This window comes from Copidosoma floridanum, unplaced genomic scaffold (genome assembly GCF_036245765.1).
Source record: "Copidosoma floridanum isolate Cflo_tuat_1 unplaced genomic scaffold, Cflo_Japanese_pri ptg000009l, whole genome shotgun sequence".
NCBI classification, from domain to species: domain Eukaryota; kingdom Metazoa; phylum Arthropoda; class Insecta; order Hymenoptera; family Encyrtidae; genus Copidosoma; species Copidosoma floridanum.
This window is the reverse complement of record NW_028321886.1, coordinates 1,229,499-1,248,713: the sequence shown is the minus strand read 5'-3', so window position 1 is coordinate 1,248,713 and position 19,215 is coordinate 1,229,499. Positions and strand designations below refer to the sequence as shown.

At 38.8% G+C, this 19,215-nt stretch overlaps 4 protein-coding genes across 5 annotated transcripts; 1 reads left to right on the top strand and 3 right to left on the bottom strand.

The window, feature by feature from the left end:
• Positions 1-79: 79 nt before the first annotated feature.
• Rga (CCR4-NOT transcription complex subunit regena) lies at positions 80-5,464 on the bottom strand. The gene is given in 10 exon segments (XM_089589311.1): positions 80-1,178; positions 1,253-1,360; positions 1,447-1,708; positions 1,821-2,066; positions 2,385-2,620; positions 2,954-3,048; positions 3,051-3,110; positions 3,112-3,616; positions 4,359-5,154; positions 5,268-5,464. Coding segments are annotated over 8 exon segments (1,515 nt in total). The 5' UTR covers positions 3,400-3,616; positions 4,359-5,154; positions 5,268-5,464; the 3' UTR covers positions 80-958.
• Positions 5,465-7,792: 2,328 nt separating this feature from the next.
• On the top strand, positions 7,793-13,387 carry LOC106643326 (tetratricopeptide repeat protein 37). 2 transcript variants are annotated; one of them, XM_089589373.1, is made up of 14 exons: positions 7,793-8,053; positions 8,200-8,697; positions 8,776-9,152; positions 9,267-9,682; positions 9,759-10,220; positions 10,331-10,485; positions 10,557-10,692; positions 10,759-11,126; positions 11,191-11,510; positions 11,598-11,894; positions 11,970-12,230; positions 12,324-12,707; positions 12,781-13,042; positions 13,158-13,387. In XM_089589373.1, exons 2-14 carry the CDS (start codon positions 8,372-8,374, stop codon positions 13,297-13,299), a joined length of 3,906 nt encoding a protein of 1,301 aa, XP_089445499.1. In that variant the 5' UTR covers positions 7,793-8,053; positions 8,200-8,371; the 3' UTR covers positions 13,300-13,387. The 2 variants fall into 2 exon arrangements, with proteins under 2 accessions (XP_089445499.1, XP_014213900.2); XM_014358414.3 differs by having other exon boundaries at positions 7,793-8,697.
• On the bottom strand, positions 13,365-15,599 carry LOC106643327 (pentatricopeptide repeat-containing protein 2, mitochondrial). The gene is made up of 5 exons (XM_014358416.2): positions 15,382-15,599; positions 14,358-14,884; positions 13,960-14,259; positions 13,770-13,874; positions 13,365-13,701 (listed from the first exon to the last, which is right to left on the bottom strand). Exons 1-5 carry the CDS (start codon positions 15,461-15,463, stop codon positions 13,522-13,524), a joined length of 1,194 nt encoding a protein of 397 aa, XP_014213902.2. The 5' UTR covers positions 15,464-15,599; the 3' UTR covers positions 13,365-13,521.
• A 1,870-nt stretch (positions 15,600-17,469) lies between these two features.
• Positions 17,470-18,847, bottom strand: LOC149375230 (uncharacterized; the record flags this gene model as incomplete). The annotated part of the gene is made up of 1 exon (XM_089589716.1): positions 17,470-18,847. A coding segment is annotated over one exon (861 nt), but the record flags the coding sequence as incomplete, so codon positions are not given.
• Positions 18,848-19,215: the final 368 nt, after the last annotated feature.

The window sequence follows — 19,215 nt, the reverse complement described above, 5'->3', positions numbered from 1 at the left end:
ATTCCACAAATGCTGACAAATATTAAGAAAACTGTTTGGTTTTTTTGTAGCAGTTAAAAATAATAACAAAAATTCCATGTTGTATAAGTTTTGAAAATAAAATTTTCTTTAATTTTTCAAAAAAAAGGTACCATATAAAATAAAAAAAAAATTTATCTTTACACTGATTGCAAATGTCCATTTCTGCCATTGACTTGAAACTTCGAATCACAGCAACTCACCTTCACTGAGAAAACAGCCATATTCATTATTCACGATGAAACCACAATGGAGGTTCAAAGCCGACTTTAAAAATTGAATAACAAAAGCATGATACTGACCAACAACCGGACGGCGGCAAAGGAGAAGCAAAAAGTTTGCTAACACTTGAAAATTTATCCTTACTAAACACTATTTTTTGATAACAGTAATACAACACACTGAAAAAAAAAAAAAAAAAAAAAAAATAGTAATAGCAAATAATTTAAATGGTTTCTACAATAGTGTTTGTTTAACTCCGTGAAATTTCATCGCTTTATTAAAGATTAATAAATTTGTTCATTTATACAATGGCTTAGTCGCTTATCTCCGAATTCTCAGTTGGTAAGAACGAAGTAGCACAAGAGCTCAAGAAACATCCATTCCCCGTGAAAGTTGAGAACACATGATCGGCCGGCTCTTGTTTTTTTTTTTTTTTTTTTCTTTTATTTCTTACATGTGACGTTACTGTACGAATTGTGCCTTCTCTTCGTTCTCTTTCTCTTGGCTGGGCAAACAATCCTCTCTCTCGGTCTCGATCGCTCGCCTCGTGCGCTCACAAAACTCACATAGCAAAAACGTCCATTGCGCTTGGGCACGCGATTCACCTGGCCGCTCGGGCAGAAATGGGCGAGGATGGTTGCTGCTGCTGCTGTGGCACCAGTTGCTGAGAAGGAGGAGGAGAAAGAGGAGAAGTCGGTGCAGTCGAGGGCAGACCTGGTCAAGGCTGACTCTGATAAAAAGAGTTGGGCAAGTGGGGCCTGCCTTCGAGCTTCGTGTAATCAAGATGGAACTCCTTGGCAACCTTACGCCAGTTTTGCGCGTCAAAGTAGTAATAAGTGCCGCGCTCGTATGTTGAGGTTTTTTCAACGAGCCCGAGGCCTGGCGCCTGCGTGATCCACACTTTTTCCTCCATATGATATCGCCATTCACGAGTATACCTGAAACGTTATAAACAATATGTAAAAAAAACGAAATTGTGTTAAAATGACGCTCAAAATCCTTTTAAACTTACAGTTCTGCTGCAGCCGCAAGCTGTAACACGTCACCCACGTTTGTATAAAACATGTAAAACAAGAGATCGTCCTTATATCGATTCAGTTTGACAGGCGCCAGCTTATCCCTAAAAATTATTGAAAGAAATGTTTTTTTTTAAATATCCTCAAAATTGTACAAATTGAATGTTTTTCCCTCAGAAGTGATCATTACCTGATGGAAGCATTGATCAGGTATTCTGGTGGAACGTGGTAGTCAATGTCCTGCGGTCGACAGGGCGTCTCGGCCCACGGACCACCAAAATTCTGATACAGATTCTCGGGCGAGTTAAGATTGAGGCCTAGCGCCGTCAAATCTTGGCCTAGCGCCAATGTCACGAGATTTGGATCTGTTTCGGCTGCCCTGATGAATGTTAATAAGCCGACCATGCCAAACTGGTCCTTCACCATGCTTGCTGGTATGTTCGTCACTTTACCTGCGATTTCAATACCATGAGCCTTTTGATAGTCATCAAACTTGCATTTTTTTTAACACACCTTGCAATCAAGACGATATGTTTAAAACGCAAATCAAAAACGTTAACATACCATCAGGTGATGTCTGAATGCCTTTTTTCGTTGAAGCAGATTTATCGGAACTATTTGTTCTGTTGGCTTGCAACACATCTTGACTCAACTCTGGACCCAAACCAACATTAATTCCCTTATCACCCGACATCACGCTTCCTCCAGGCGACGGACCTTCTCGACTCTGTGTTCCCGGTAATGCAGGAAAATCTTCCGAGCTCATTGTGAACTCGCTTGCTTCTGACGTCGGTTGCTTCACCATTCCAACTAAAATTTACATGACGTATTAAAATTCGTTTTACGAAAATTTCAATTAGCAAAGAAGCAGATGTGTATGAAAAAATGAACAACTTTACATAGTAGTTGTATGTAATGTCTGCACAATGTATCTGAAACATTACGTGCAATAATCAATTTACGTACACCACATGGTCAAGAAATGAGATTGTTTTGAAATCTTTATGTGTGTGTCAATAGAAACTTTGGAGACTAGATTTTATGGTTACAATGAAGGCGAAAAAAAGAGGAAAGAAAAAACATAAGGAATCTCAATACCTTTAGTAACATAATTAAGTGTTTTCATACCATAAGGTTGTTTCCCTGGCATGGGACTAGGTTGGGGCATAGAGGAGTCCCCTTGCCCCCTATTAGTTAACGAAGGAAATTCAGACAGGTCCAAAAGTGGAGGTGTACTTGTGTCTCCTCCACCACCAGCACTCGTCCCACTACCAAATGAATGAAAATTGTTGATAGTACCTTGAGATCCGTAGTTGCGATTTTGGGGTATTCCAAAACTGTTCATACCACCAATTGGATTATTTCTAAAAATAAATCATCAGATTAGAGTCGTAGTATATAAAGACATTAAAAATGCAGTTAAACATGCAGAATTCCTCATAAAATTTGAACGACAACCTTTATATTCTGGTATTTTGAAATTGTGATAAGAAAAATTTGAAAATTTATGAGACATCTTTGTGAAACATAAATCTTGCTTAAAGAAAATAAGTGTTATCAGACACATGAATATAAAATACAAGTTTAATGATTACTGATGAATAAGTTGGAACTAAAGTTTGTTTACACATCACAATTGTTCAAAGTTGTCGCTCAAGAAAACAACAACAGGCAAACAAACAAAACCAATGGCTTACCCTAGAGTTGGCATATTACGCCTATCACCAGTAAACGCTCTCTGACTTTGGCCAAAAAGGCCCCTACTATTCATAGGAGAAAGCTGTTGTTGTTGAGCTGCTGCTGCTGCTGCTGCTGCTGCCGCCGCCGCCGCCGCTGCGGCTGCTGCTGCTGCTGCGTGATTCGAGCTTGATTGTGCTCCACCAATAACACCTGAAGCTGCCCCCACTGGGTGGTAAGATAAGTTTGGCCCAATGACCGCGCTGCTCGCCGCACCAGAAGTGCTCGAGGATGAGCCTGAGAACATACCGGTTGTGGGAGTGACATGACCCGCTAGGGTCGACGAGGTCAAACTACTGCCGCTACCGGCTGCTACTGCTGCTGCTGCCGCTACTGCTGCTCGGGTGGCTAAACTCGCATTAGTTGCTATACTCCTTGGTGGGGCCTCGAAGTTCAGGTTGGCCATAACCTGCGGTGACCACCGACCGCGGAGCAATTCTCTATTTTTTGTGCTCTCTAGAGTCCTCTCTCTTTTGTCTTTTCTTTCGTTACCTTCACACTATTTATCACACATGCACTTTTTCCCTGCTCAATTCAGTTTTCAGTTGTTCAATCTTCTACACTGTGTGTGCGGCGCTCTTACTTCTTCTTTTTAGCAGCAGCAGCAAAATCTTGGTATACCACTGTAAAATACAAAAAAAAATTAAAAAATCATTACATGTAACTAAGAAGGGAAGTATGTAATGTTGGGTAAAGAATATAGGTAATCTCCGGAGTCCCTTTTGGACGCAACCGTCTTTGTTGTCTTCGTCGTCAACAATAACAGTTATCATAACCAACAAAAGAAACAAGTTAATGAAGACGCTTACTCATGTGTGTCAATGAATAATCACTTAAAAGTGCCAAAGATATGCTTTGCAAGCTTGATTAACGCGTGATTTGAGTGCTAACGGGCCGAAAAACGGAAAGAAGGACCCAGGAACACAAGTACACCTGGGGGCGTCTTAATTCCCAAATTTGTACTTTGCCAGCTTTGCCTGCGATGATCGCGAACGGAGACCGAACCGAGAGGGACATGTGTATGCATGCATATAGCGTATACACACTGTGTATAGCAACAAAGGTGTGCAATATCAAACTCGATCTCTCTCTCTTTCTCTCTCTTTCCCGTCTTCGTCTTCTTACTTTTTACAACTCTCTTCCTTCCTTATTCTTTTCTGTCCCACACTAATATACATATGTTCAAAGTGTACCTAACGAAAAACGAGAGAAAGAGAAAAAAAAGAAAACGCAAAGTACGTGCGCGTAGCGATACACATACATTAGACACACACACACGAGTGGTTTACTACGTAGATACTAGGCTAGGTATTGGTAGTCAGCTGTAAAGTAAGTACTTAAGTAGATAAAAAGTTTTAAGTGTACCTTTCTCAGAGCTCTGCGGGGAGCTCCATCGGCATGCCCTCTGAGTTTCGCTGTAATCTATGATCAAATTTCACCACCTTACTCAGATTGTAAAACTTGTTAGATCTGGTCATCTGGTCTGGACTCTGTTACACTTTTTCACGTATTCTCATTTCTCATCAGGTACACCGAACTACACACACGCGCGCTCGCGCACGCACAATCCTACCTTCAATGTTTCGATTGTTTGATATAATCTTAATGGCAGTATGAGAAGGAGAACGTCCTCTTTTTGCACCGACTTAATCTCTAGGTTGCTTCGTTAATGCACGTTAAAGTATGTAGAGCTGCTATGACGCTACGATCGGGACGTGGACGGCATCGAAGGAGAGGCTAGGGTAGCAGTGACGGGACGATAATGTCCATACTGTTGTTCCTGACGCAAACGTTGATGATTTTGCGGATGTTGTTGATCTTGATGGTGTCGATGGCGCCGTAGTGACAGAAAATAACTGCTACTAGTAATGGTACAGCTGGCCGATGAGGTGCTGTTGTTGCTTCTGCTTTTTTTTTTGCTACTGATGCAGCTACTCGACGAGGAATTCATCAATTCATGCGCAATAGGCAGCTTGCATCTCATGAAGCTGGAGGATGCTCTTGTGGCTATATCGCGTGCCAGGTCCAGCTTCTATGCGATCGTACGTCCTCCGGGACCGGAACTTCTGTAACTTCCTTGTACTTGGTTGCTTACAGGTTCTCAATCTTGGGCCTTTTGGACTAATTTGCTGGCTGATTTTCTCGAGAGTACCTGTCTGTGCTACACGTATAGTTACATGTACATACGTACGATTAGTACACCCTTTGTTCCTACTTGAGTTCTCGAGAACAAGGTTTCAGTCGCTTTATTGTATAAAATATATGAATACTTACTGTCCACGAATGTGAGGTTAAAACGCTCAACAAACGCAATGATCGGATCTTGTAATTTCTTATTTTTTCCTGCGTGTTACACAGGTTACAGCCTGTTGGCTTTTGTCACTGGCAGTGCTAGGCAGCAGATATAGGTATACCATTCCATGTATATGGCCTCGACTCGCTCGCTCTTTACTTATTCTCTCCGCGCCTTTACAATTCAATTCTCATCAAGGTCGAGATATTAAATCGTAGTCCTTCCTTTTCTAACTATGTATTAATTTTTTTTTCTCCACTGACTCCACTCTAGCTAATAAATAAAAATATTTTTGAATGATAAAATAAGTATATATACCTAATAAGGCCTAAAAGATTTTATTTTTATTTTTATTTTTTTTTAAATGAATGATAGGCTTGGTACTGACTTTTTGTACTTGAATTTTCATTCGTATACTTAATAATTGGGCAATTTTTGCACGTTCAATAAGATACGGGCAAATCCTTTCGATCCTCCACGACGACCTCCTGCATGCACACAACAGCAGTTTTTTCAAAGTTCGCCGTGTGTTCAAATCATTTAATGTATCTTTTGCTGTTTGCAAGGCATGCATGTGTGAATATGTTCCTTGTTATTGTTATTATTACTTTTCTTTGTTGTTTTAATTGCTTGCACATCCGTGTTTTCTTTCTGTTTAACGTAACACAAAAATTTTTATCATAAAAAATGAAGCATGTTCGGTAAACAAATTATTGTATTTCAAATTTGTATGCCTTAAAATGGGAGTATTTTTATTCAATTTCAGCTATATTTGCTAATTCATAGAATAATACAAATGTTACTGTTGATAGACAATTAATATTTTCTTGGTTTATTAAGCAGTTTACAGTCTTTTCTCTAGGGAAACCGTCTTTCAAAAAAACCCTACATTTTAGCGTGGCTATATATAATTATGTATTTTCGACCTAGCTAGGAAAACCCTAGGGTGCCGTAGCGGAGGGTCTACTGAAGCGGTTCCATCCTTAAAATTCACTACCAAAATTTACTGGGGCTAAGTGTCCGCAGCGGAGGGTCTATTTGAGCCGATCTGTTAGACCCTCCACTCAAATCTTTGAAATTCACGAGGAAAATGCACTAGGACTAGTGTCCGCAGCGGAGGGTCTATTGGAGCCGATTTGTTAGACCCTACAGTCGCTCCCTACAAATTTACTATGAAAATTAACTGTCCGCAGCGGAAGGTCTATCGGAACCGATATATTAGACCCTACGCTCACTTTGTAGAAATTCACTGCGAAAATGCACTAGTGTCCGTACCAGAGGGTCTATTGGAGCCGATTTACTAAATCCTACTCACTTTGTAGACATTCACTAGGAGAATGCACTAGGCCTAGGTCTGTAGCCGATGCTGGGTTAATTAGTAATTTAATCCCTAGCCCTACGCTCTACTTGTTGTCAGCGCCATCTAGCGTTGTGATTTTTGGAATCCATTTATCTAGGGGAAATCATCTTGAGAGAAAACACCCTAGATTTGTGTGATATATATATACATTTTCGACCTAGGGTTTTTCCCCAGGAATAATCGATGGATTGTCGGTATCAATTCAGAAATACGGGCCCTGCCGTGCCGACATTCACTTCACTTACCGGTTGAAAATATCTACCCGACGTTGACCGCCGGTACAATAGAGCACTTGTCTCCCTCGGTAACTTGTACCGACGGCCAACGTCGGTTAGATATCTTCAACCGGTAAGTGAAGTGAATGTCGGCACGGCAGGTCCCGTATTTCTGAATTGATACCGACAATCCATCGATTATTCCTGGGGAAAAACCCTAGGTCGAAAATGTATATATATCACACAAATCTAGGGTGTTTTCTCTCAAGATGATTTCCCCTAGATAAATGGATTCCGAAAATCACAACGCTAGATGGCGCTGACAACAAGTAGAGCGTAGGGCTAGGGCTAGGGATTAAATTACTAATTAACCCAGCATCGGCTACAGACCTAGGCCTAGTGCATTCTCCTAGTGAATGTCTACAAAGTGAGTAGGATTTAGTAAATCGGCTCCAATAGACCCTCTGGTACGGACACTAGTGCATTTTCGCAGTGAATTTCTACAAAGTGAGCGTAGGGTCTAATATATCGGTTCCGATAGACCTTCCGCTGCGGACAGTTAATTTTCATAGTGAATTTGTAGGGAGCGACTGTAGGGTCTAACAAATCGGCTCCAATAGACCCTCCGCTGCGGACACTAGTCCTAGTGCATTTTCCTCGTGAATTTCAAAGATTTGAGTGGAGGGTCTAACAAATCGGCTCCAATAGACCCTCCGCTGCGGACACTTAGCCCCAGTAAATTTTGGTAGTGAATTTTAAGGATGGAACCGCTTCAGTAGACCCTCCGCTACGGCACCCTAGGGTTTTCCTAGCTAGGTCGAAAAATTATGTAGCAACGCTAAAATCTAGGGTTTTTTTTCAAAGACGGTTCCCCTAGAGATTGGACTCCGTTGGATGCCAGAAATCACAACGCTAGACGGCGTTGACAACAACAAAAAAGAGATGGGTTTTTTGTTTTGTTTTACCCTACAATCTGTGCCGAGTAGGTCTGTGGGTATAATATTTTCATTTGTAAACAAACTCTTTCACAAATATTGATGTGAAAATGGAGTGAAGTTTGTTTACATTAGCAGATAGCATAGCACTAGCAGGTAGTGGAACCACTGACAGTGATTACTGTTGGCAGGGATTACGGAATATATATTAAACACACCTTCAAACGGGTATTTAGGCCAAATTGTGAGGTTAAAAAGTGAGTCGTGTCAACAGTCAATAATTTATTTTCAGAAATCGATTAAACAAGCATTTATTTATTTACTTTATTTTTGATGGACAACATTAATAACAACTAACAAAATTGGAACACTTTGTTTGTATACAATATATAAACTGTGATAGGACAAAAGAGTTAAAGACGCTTCCTGTACGCAAGTTAAGTTTACCTGTTGACTGTGATCGACATAAGTTTGGTTGTTTGCATTAAAAAATGCACGATAGTTAATAAATCTAACATTAATATTTGGGCAAACAGATTTTTTTATTTTTACTCTACACTTATCAAGTTGCCATTATGTCAAAAGATGTGAAAGCAACGTTGAAAGAAGCCAAAGAGCTTCTGAAGCAAAAAGAGTTCAGCGCCGCGATCAAAATATGCAAAAAAGTGTTGAAAGAGGAAAAACGCAATTACAATGCTTTGGTTTTGATGGGGGCTGCGATGCGCGAAGTGGAGACCATGAAAAGCCAAGCTCCAGTTCAGTTGAAAAAAGCTATTGACATCCAGCCTGATAATCCACTTGCTTGGCATGGCTTGCTTGTTCACTATGAAGAACAGGAAGACAATGCTGAGGCTTTGGTTGAACTTGTTCATGTTTATAACAAATTGTTGCAGCTAGAAAGGTTTGAGATTTGTTACTGGTTTTTATTTTTAATTGCTACCTTAAAGTTTTTAATCTTATTATTTGTCATTTATTACAGTGATCAAATAAAGTTTCTTCAATATTTAAAAAATCTATCCAAAACTTTGCTGAAACTCAATGATGACAAAGTGCTGTTTGAAAGTATTTCTGTACTATGCAAACTGAAAGAAAAAAGGGATATTTCAGAAGAGACTGTGAAAATCATCAATGAAGCCATGGCTACAGTTTTAACTCAGTGTCCAAGACTTTCTAGTGACCTTGATGAGATTTTGGAGCAAATATTGTCTTCCATTGTTGAGGATGAGAATTCTGCCAATAGACACGAGTATTACAAAAAGTATTTGAAATTGTTATATAAATTTGAGAAGATTGATAAACTTATGTCTGAAGCTGCAAAAATGCATGCAATTTTCGTACAAGATATTTACCCGCTTGGTAAGTGCAAAAAAAAAAAAAAAAAAAAAAATACTAATTGTAAAAGTAAAAAATAACTAATAATGTGTGACGTTAATTTAATGAAAACCTGTTTTTACATTTGCTTTATTCCAGAGTGGGTGTGCCGTGCCTATTCCGAGTTTACCATCACTCACTGCAAATATGAAGGAGTGGACATTACTATTTTCTATGAAACTCTTTTGGATCACGATCCCGAGGCTCTTCTGGGACATTTTGCCAAGGCGGTGTATCTTTACGAAACTGGAAATTTGATTGATGCGAGAAATCTTATCAGTCACTTAGTTGGCATCAAGTCAAAATGGTTTCACGCTTGGTTCCTGTTAGGCAAAATCAATGTTTTATTGCATTGTTGGGACGATGCTGAAACGGCTGCTATACATGCACAAAAACTCATACCCGAGGGTGATCCTCATAATTTGCGTCCTGCTTGTAACTTAATACTATTAGAAGCTCTTATTAAGAACTTGAACAAAATTAAATGGAAGAAAGCTAAAGAACAGTTTGAAGAAGTGAGTGGTTTTTACTTTTTCCTATCGAAGCATCAAATTTCTCTCTGAATAACTTTTATTTGGGTCGTATTTTCAGTTGTCTGATGGCTCTGTAAAAAGTCATATTTTACGTGCTCATCTGTGCGTTATGTTGAATGATTCGTGTGCGATCAATTTAATACAAAACTTGAAAAACAATCCAGGAACAAAGACTGAAGGCACTATTCTTCACGCAATCTATCTGCTCCAAGAAAAACACTTGGAAGAAGCAGCAGACGTTTTGGGATCCATCCTAGAATCGTCTGAAGCTTGGATGATTTTGGGAAAAATTCACTGGGAGATGTCTGATTACGGGCACAGTTTGATGGCTTTCTTGAAGGCAATCTGTGCTGATCCTAATAACTGGGAATGTTTGGTCTACTTGGGACAGTATCACCAAGAACAAAGTAAGGACTACGAGCGTTCCAGGAAATGTTATCAGAAAGCTTTGCAAATAAATCCCAACTCAAATCAAGCGGGTATTGGTTTGAGCCTAGTGCATAGGTTTTTTAAAAATACCGTTAGTACTTGTGCTTGGTTTCATTTTTTTTTTTTCACATTTACCCTTATAACTACTACAAGTAACTTATTGAAACATTGAAGTTAAATTTTTTGTTTATTTAATTTTAGGAAGCAAACTTTGAATTTCTTACTCAATTAACGAGTAACAGTAGAGGACCAAAATGGGCATTAATTCAGCTTGGTTTGCAGTATCTTGACTGTAACAACCCATCCCAAGCAGTATCGACTTTGAGAAATGCTGTCAAGCTAGATCCAAGTGACAGGTAGCAAAGAAAACTCACCTTGTGTAGTAGAAAAAAAACCTGTTGATGTAAATGATACCTTCAATTTTCAGTAATTGCTGGGAATGCCTTGCAGACGCATATTTAGCTCGAGGTGCGCACTTATCCGCACTAAGATCGTACGAAAGAGCCTGTCAATTGAACCCAGAGTCTTTTTATTCTATGATTCAATTGTCAAACATCAAGCTGGTAAATTTTTTTTGCTTCTACAATTTCAGTGTTTATTATTTCAATAACTATGAATTCATTTTACAGTTAGTCGGTCAATTCGCATTGGCTAAAATAGACTTTGCAAATATCCTGGAAGAGAACAAAAACAATGTTGCCGCTTTGAAGGGCCTTGCGGAGTGCTGCTATAAGCTTGGGACAGAGAACGCAGCCGCGCAGCTTTTAGCTCGAGCGCGAGATGATTTCCAAGAGGCTGTGGACAACCTGACAAAGGCTATAATGCAAAAAAGCGATTTTTTGTGTATTTGGAAAATGTTGGGTGATGTTTGTTATAATGTGGCTGCTTTGCCGGAGAAATATTGCTTTCTCGATGTTGTTCCGGGGTTGATTCAGTCAGATTCTCAGGATGATTATGCGTCAATAAAACGAAAAGATATATTTTTGTTGGCAATAAGGTAATTAGAGAATTTTACTTTTTCTCGTGAAAATGGAAAACAGAATTTAACAGTGGTTTTACAGGTGCTACTGTAGAGCATTAAGCATGTCAAAGAGTTCGTCACTTTTATGGCATGATCTGGCCCGCTGTTATTTTGCCCAGCTCAATTTGGATAGTTTGTCGGATGCTAAAGAGGTTGTTAAAAAAAGTTTAGCCGCAGCTAAAGAGGCAGTCAAACTTGATCCTTACAATTGGTTCCACTGGAATTTACTGGGAGTCATTTGTATGTCGAAGCTAGTTAAAAACTACGCCTTGGCTCAACACAGTTTTGTTATGGCTTTGGAGAGGCAATCCAACAACGCCGTGGCTTGGACGAATCTTGGATCGTTATACTTGCTCTTAGGTATGAAGAAAAAGTATCAAATTTTTAAATTTTACAGAGTACCGGCAGCAAAATTTGTTATTTAATTGGGTCAATTGTACTTTCAAGAGGATCCATATCGGGCTAACGAAGCTTTTTCGTGGGCTCAAAAAATAGATCCGGCTTACGTGAACTGTTGGATTGGTCAAGCCTTTATAGCTGAAAAGGTATCTCAGAAGGATGCAATGGATTTATTCCGTCATGCCACCCAACTCGGTTTTCACCATGAAGCAGCCACTGGTTACACTCATTGGGTCATTAAAACTATAATGGATCCTGAGTCAAAAAAAGATCCTCTCTATTCTTATGTTATCGAAAAAATGCACGCGGTTGCGGTAGCCGCCGACGGAATACATTGGTATACAGGTAGGATGCACGTGAGGGTCTGCAGATGATGCGTATTTTTGAGAATAGGCTCTATGAATTTTTATTTTTTCACAGTCCACTATCCTCACGATCCATATGCTTTGAATGCTTACGGACTATTATTAGAACGTCAAAAGCTATATAAACCATCATTCGAGCGATTTTCGGAAGCCTTGAAGTACATATCGGATGATAAACAAAGGGATCAATTGAGTATAAATTTAGCACGTGCGATGATGTACTTGGGAAAGTCCGAAGAGGCTGTAAAACTTTGTTTGTCCATCAAGAGTGCCAGTTTTGCATCTCATTGTCAATTAGCTTTGTCGTTGTTCAAAGGTAAGGAATTTATTGTTCGTACTTTATTTTAATATCAAAAGTATAACTTAACTGATTTTTCAAACAAATAGTTAATATAAATTTCTACTTCAGCTGAGCACTTTAAAGAATCCTACGAAGCTTATGAAGCAGCACTGCACTGGTTGGCAGATGTCGAGACAGACAAGGCTCACGTTCTTTGTGCAATGGCAGCAATGGCCTACATGTTTCAGGAAAGTAATGATGCAAAGACACTACTTTATCAGTCGATTGGAATCAAGCCACCAATCATATCTGGCCTATTGGCACTAGCTGCACTGGGAATGCTAGATGGAGATGAAAATTTGACACATTTGGTTTTGAAGGAACTAAAAGCTCACGATAACAATCCCGAATACAAGAACCACATCGCCAGGCTGATTGCTTATTCGTTCTTGATACAAAACGATATGGAGGGAGCAGCGAGAGTATTGTGCAAGTATATCCATCGTTATCCAGGTGAGTTGAGCGATAAAAGATAACTTTAAGAGTTATCAAAGTTTATTTTAAGTGAAAATTTTCTATTTTGTAGATTCGTTTGAACTGTGGACTGATCTGGCTAGAATCCTATTGATAATGAGCGACATCTCATTTAACAAATGCATTGATAAAGCACTGTTTTTGGGACGGAACTTGTCAAACGAGCATATTGCAAAGGTCAAGTGTATGTCTTCTTTAAGCACCCTGATAACGTCTAGTCCACAAAAAGGCCTGCGATCTGTATTGAATACAGTTCACTCTTTCCCAGCAACTGCAGACAGCTGGTCTAATCTAATAACGGCACTGTTACCAAGGTAATTCTTTTAAATACCAAAGTTTATTCATAAAGTATTTCAATTTTTCAGATTGTACAAACAATTATATAAAAAAAAAAAGAATTCAACAAATGTAAAATAATAAATGTTTTAGATGGAGCAGGCAGTCACAATTTAATGCTCATTGGCTGATGGTATTGGCATCGCGAGTACGAAACAGTTTTACATGTACAAGAGGCATGGAGCAGTGGCTTTTAAAAAATGAAAAACAAGCAAATGATATTGCTTATTGTTAAGCACTCTACACCTGTCAATCCAGATTGTAAAAACGAATGTACAAATAATAAGATACAGAGTCCTATTTCAATAAACAACATTTTATAAAAAGAAGATGGTTTTCATTTCTAATTTACAAATTTTTAGTTCATAGTCTCATTCTACAGAATTCAGGTATTCTAAAATCCTTATAAATAATTGAATCATGTCAATTAATAGTTTCTATGCTTTCAACGTCACGATTAGGCTCGGTCTCTTAATCCTGCGCTATATATTCTGTCGTCTCTTCTTTCTCTTTCTTGATACCTAAATTTGTCTTTGAATCGGTTGGGTGTCAAGTTTTCTTGACCATAGGATTGTTGCCAAGGTTTGCCAGCAACTTTCACACTTTCAATAGTTGCCGTAATGTGGTCATGTAAAGTCTGAAAAAGAATCAAAATGAAGTAATGCTTTCAATATAATCGATGCATGTAAACTTATGGATGCTTACACCAGTCTGAACGTAATCGTGAAGTTTGAGCTGTTTCAACATTTTTACAAGATCATGATTTTCATCTAATTTCTTATGTTCAATGAATTTTTCTACCTCTTCGATCTGGAAGAATTATAAACATTCCAATGCATGGGTTTCTTTGTACGATAAAAAAAAATTGAAAAAATTTTATGAAATATGATCTTACGGTATCGTGGAAGTAGCATTGTTTTCGCCTTGTATCAGAGTCATTTTGCAGAGACTCACGGAAATACACCATGATTTCGTCGATACGTTCCATATAAGTAAAGGCGACGACTTTGACACATCTAATGTCGATGTATCTGACATTTCTGGCTAATGCTGCAACTTCCAAAGCGGTGACTGCATCTTTCTGTTTGAGAGCTAAAGCAGCTAAAAATGTGATTGATCTTCTAGGAAATTCGTAACCCCTGTTTTGTGCTTCCGTAAATAAATCCTTTGCATATTGTAAGCTCTGTGGTGTATTCTATAAATGGTCATAATTTGTACATTAACGTTATTTAGCTTGCTAGCAATAAAATTTCGTTGTTCATAAAAAATAAAAAAAGTAAAATTATTAAATACCTCTTGATAACAAGCTGCCATAACTAAGATGAAAGGATTCTTAGGATGAACTATGCCATTAATATTTTTAGACTTGGTCACGTCATAGACTGCGATGACATCGTTGTATCGCCCATGATTATATAATAAATCCATGAGCAACTGATGAGTCATAATTTGGTCAAAGAAACCATCTAATTTCGGATCCATAAATGCTTTTAAGGCAAAGTCTGGTTCATCTAGATGGTACAACAATCTCATGACAACTGTGCCAAAGATGAAACTACCAAACCTCAAGTTATTTTGAGACTTGTATTTTATCAACATTTTATATAAAAGTTCCAAATCTTCCGTCTTTTTTTCACAAATGTGCAGCATGGTTTTCAAGTCTTCAGTGAAGATCATAGAATCTTCCTTCTTGTCCACAAAGTCTTTCATTTTATTGAAAAACATGTGATCAATGTTATGGAACTGAGACTTCACATACTCTCTGGCATTCAAGTAGCCATTTATACCCATGCTGTTTGCTGAATACAATGGCCTTGATGCTGAAAATAATTATTAAAGTAATTTTAATTTTAATACAACAGCACAAAGTTACCTGGCAAATATTCCAGCTCAAGCATTATATTGTACATGATACAAATAAAACCACTACAAACAATACATTTTTCATACAAAAGACAGCTAACAAGAACCTGTCTACCGGTTAATAGTGCACACGTAAGAAAAGTTACATTGAGTAATCTTGAAAGTAAAAATAATGAAAATTGATAAGTATGGTTCTGAGATGATAATTTTGATACTTAGCAGGGGTGCAATCTAAAAACTCCGAAATTGATTAAGTGATGAAAACTTTCGTCAGCCTACTTAATGATAAATGATATAATTTCATTAAGAAGTCTAAAATCATTCATTTATTATCCGCAGTTTGGGGCATGGGGTGACGTTACTAGATCTGAGGCTTCTCTTTATTTTTCCGGCTTACATAGGCACTTGGTATACACTTTTACAAAAGTAAGGTTAAAAAAATTAAAATGTTTACCATTAAACATCAACTGTTTCATAACATTGTTAGCCAGTAGCTTCAAACTACTTTTGGTAAGATTTCCCACCAACAATGCCATCTTGAAAATAATTTAATTTCAACGATATGGCGACAATGGACTTGTATATTTAACGATAATTACAAAACTTCGACTTTTATATAGCTTTGGTGTTGAAAAACATGAAGAGAGTAAAATGTGTTAAAGAGGCGAGAGGAAAAAGAGGAAAGAGGAGTACCGCACGCACGTGTGTCATGCCCATGTATAATTCATTGATACAATGTGTGTGTGTTCGAACACTACTGCCAGTACTGCGGTTACTAATGGAAGATAACACACGTGCCAATGGTCAATTGATAGTAAGTCGGTCAATTGATAGTAAGTTTCTGGTGTATCTACGAATGATAACAAATATTCCAGTTGTGAGTTTTTTGATGGGCAGTCAATATTTTCTGCAATCGTTATCAGTTACCTGCAACAAGTAGTGCCATATGGTGGATTTTATTTATAAACCATGTATAAGTAGAATATCTATACTTTTGAAGGTCAATTTTCGGATCAGAGATAAATTGTAAACTTGCCGCAAACAACACAAATGGCGTTAACTTTTTATTTTACACTAACTTAATTAATTGCGGCTGGTTTATAATTAATTAAATGACACTACTGTAATAAGTAGTAATAATTTATTTGATCAGCGCCATCTAGCGCTGCAAATTTCTGAACTAAAAAGTGGCCTTAGAATTCTCAAGGAGAGCTTTAGCGCTTAGAGACATACTTAACCCATTATAAACCAGCCGCAACTTGTATTGTAGCTATATATATAAAAAAATAATCATACGTGGGTTTTTGGCGGCAAGTTAACAATCTATCTTTTACTAGAAAATTTATCTTCAAAAGTATAAATACACAGAAGGTCAATTATTTGGTAAAAAATAGATTAGTAACTTGCCGCCAAAAACACACGTATAATTATTTTTTCATTTTATAGCTACAGGATGAGTTGCGGCTGGTTTATAACAGGCTAAGTGTCTCTAAGAGCTAAAGCTCTCCTTGAGAATTCTAGGGCCACTTTTTGGTTCAAAAATCCGCAACGCTAGATGGCGCTGATCCAATAAATTATTATTACTTACAGTAGAGCTACTTAATCAATTGTAAACCAGCCGCAACTAATTTAGTAAATAGAAAATAAAAATTTGACATTGTTTGTGCTATTTGCGGCAAGTCGACAATTTACTTTTTACCCGAAAATCGACCTCCAAAAGTACATATGTTCTACTTATATGGTTTAATAAAATCGACCATATGGCACTGTACTTAATAACTTTACGTATATCTAACACCGTGCTCTCTTTACCAGAATGATAAAATCGTAGCGTCAGCCTGTACTAATTGTCGGTGAGTTCCTCACTCTTATAATCATAATTCTCAAGATTTTCGATAATTTTATTTGTTTATAATTATGTCAACAAAACAATTATGTGTACATGAATTATCATCGAAAATGTACCAAATACTTGGAAACTGAGGTGAAAAACGTACTTTTAAATAAAATGTTTCTTAACTTTAGTTCGAGTTTGAAAATGTGCTAAAGCACAGTATGCGTATACTAGTTTTGAGATCGTTCAGTTCGAAGTATCAAATCGTCTTTTTGCAGAGTAACATAGATAGTGGAATAACCGAAGATAATTTTTATTTAAACACCGAAGGAAACCTCAGGATGGTGATTTTTTTCCATTTGTTATCAGGTAAGACAGTAATCTTGAAAAATCGTGTATAAGTAAAAAACTTTAAATCGCTTACGTCTCGGAAAAGAAGGTAGTAATATAGTGAATGAATATATATTTGAACGTTGAATTAATATTAAATTAGTATTGATATGGACACTGAATTGTGGATCGAAAATGTAACGTCAGATAGATATTTCATTACCTTTCAGAAATCAGATGAATGTTAATTTTAAATTTGTTTGAAAACGATTAAGCAGCGTTTCATATTGATGTCATATATTTTTAATTATTATATTTATTTCATTTAATGAACGGGCCCAAGACCCAATTACAAAAGAGTACAAATAGATGGTACAGTTTACTGGCGCAACACATGTACGGAACAAATCTTTATTTTTCATGCAATTAATGATTACAAACAATTATCCAAATGAAAATTTAATCGACGCTTTAATTATTAACGTATACGTAATGCCCGTATTAAAATGTACTTCTACGGACGCAAAAAATTAATGAAGATAATACAAGCGAAGTGTTAGCCCAACCGGTGACAACACACGGGTGATAATTTAATTTAATCACGATTATTAGTCAACAATTGTTTTTTTTTTTTTTTTTTTAATTTTTATATCATCTCTGCTACTATCTACTTTTGTTGCCATTTTCTTCGACGAGCCATTTTGGTATACACCACATGGGATGAAAGATCAGCCCTACATCAGCGATGGTTGTTAAAAATAAAAAATCCAACTTGTCGATGTGTTTGTCACTCGTGAAGCGTCGTATCGTAACATCTTTATACACGTATTATGACCAGAAGACAAAACAAGGCGAGTTTTTAAAAAAAACTCTTTCGCTCTCTCCGCGTAAGAAGCTAGTGGTGGTTGAGCACGTGATTATCGAGATCTCTGTTGCGGATGAAAATGAGTTCGCAGCCGTGGCAGTGGTACGCGTGCACGATGCCCATGTGCTTGGCAAGGTTGCTCTTGTCGGCGAAGGCTTGCGCGCACTCGAAGCAACTGTACGGCCTCGCGCTCGTGTGGATTCGCTCGTGCAACTTGAGGTGACATTTTTGGACGAAGCGCTTAGAGCACAATCCGCACCCGTAGGGCTTGTCACCCGTGTGGATCCGCTCGTGCTGCACGAGACAGTGCCTCCGGACGAAACTTTGCGAACACCACTTGCAACCGTAGGGCCTATCACCGGTGTGGATCCGCTCGTGCACCACGAGATTGGACATGTAGGTAAAGGTTTTCAGGCACACCTTGCACCCGTAGGGCCTGTCACCGGTGTGGATCCGCTCGTGCACCACGAGATTGGACTTGTAGGTAAAGGTTTTCAGGCACACCTTGCACCCGTAGGGCCTGTCACCGGTGTGGATCTGCTCGTGCTTGGTGAGACTGGACTTGTAGGTGAAACGTTTCCAGCACTGCTGGCACTCGTACGGCTTCTCACCGGTGTGGATGCGCTCGTGCTTCGCGAGACTGGACTTGTAAGCGAACACTTTCGAGCACGACTTGCACCCGTGGGGCTTATCGCCCTTGTGGACCCGTTCGTGCACCGCAAGCTGGGCCCTTTGCGGGTAACTCTTCGTGCTCTGGTTGCAACCGTACAGGGGCTTATTGGTATCCGCGTGGAGCCGCTCGTGCTTCGTCAGACTGGACTTGTACGCGAAGCTTTTCGGGCATTGCTCGCAACTGTAGGACTTGACGCCCGCGTGGCTGCGCTCGTGTCGCGTGACGCAGTCCTTCCGGGCGAAGCTTCGCGAACACGTTTTGCACCTGTAGAGCTTCACGTTCGCGTGGATCTTCTCGTGCCTCGTCAGGTTGCCCTTGAGGCGAAAGCTCCTCTTGCACACTTTGCAAACGAACAACTTATCATCCGGCTCGGTGGTTTCGCGTACCCAGGGATCGTCCTTCGTTTCGCCGATTGTACCGATTAATTCGTTGAAAAGGAAATCGATGGCACTTTCGTCCATACTCGTGACGGAGAGAGAACAAGGGGGGCCCGGAAAAGCTTCGTCGCCGATGTCGAGACCAACGTTCCACCTGCAGTTCTATAAAAATGTCACTTCAGTTTAGAAACTACTTTTTCAACCTCATA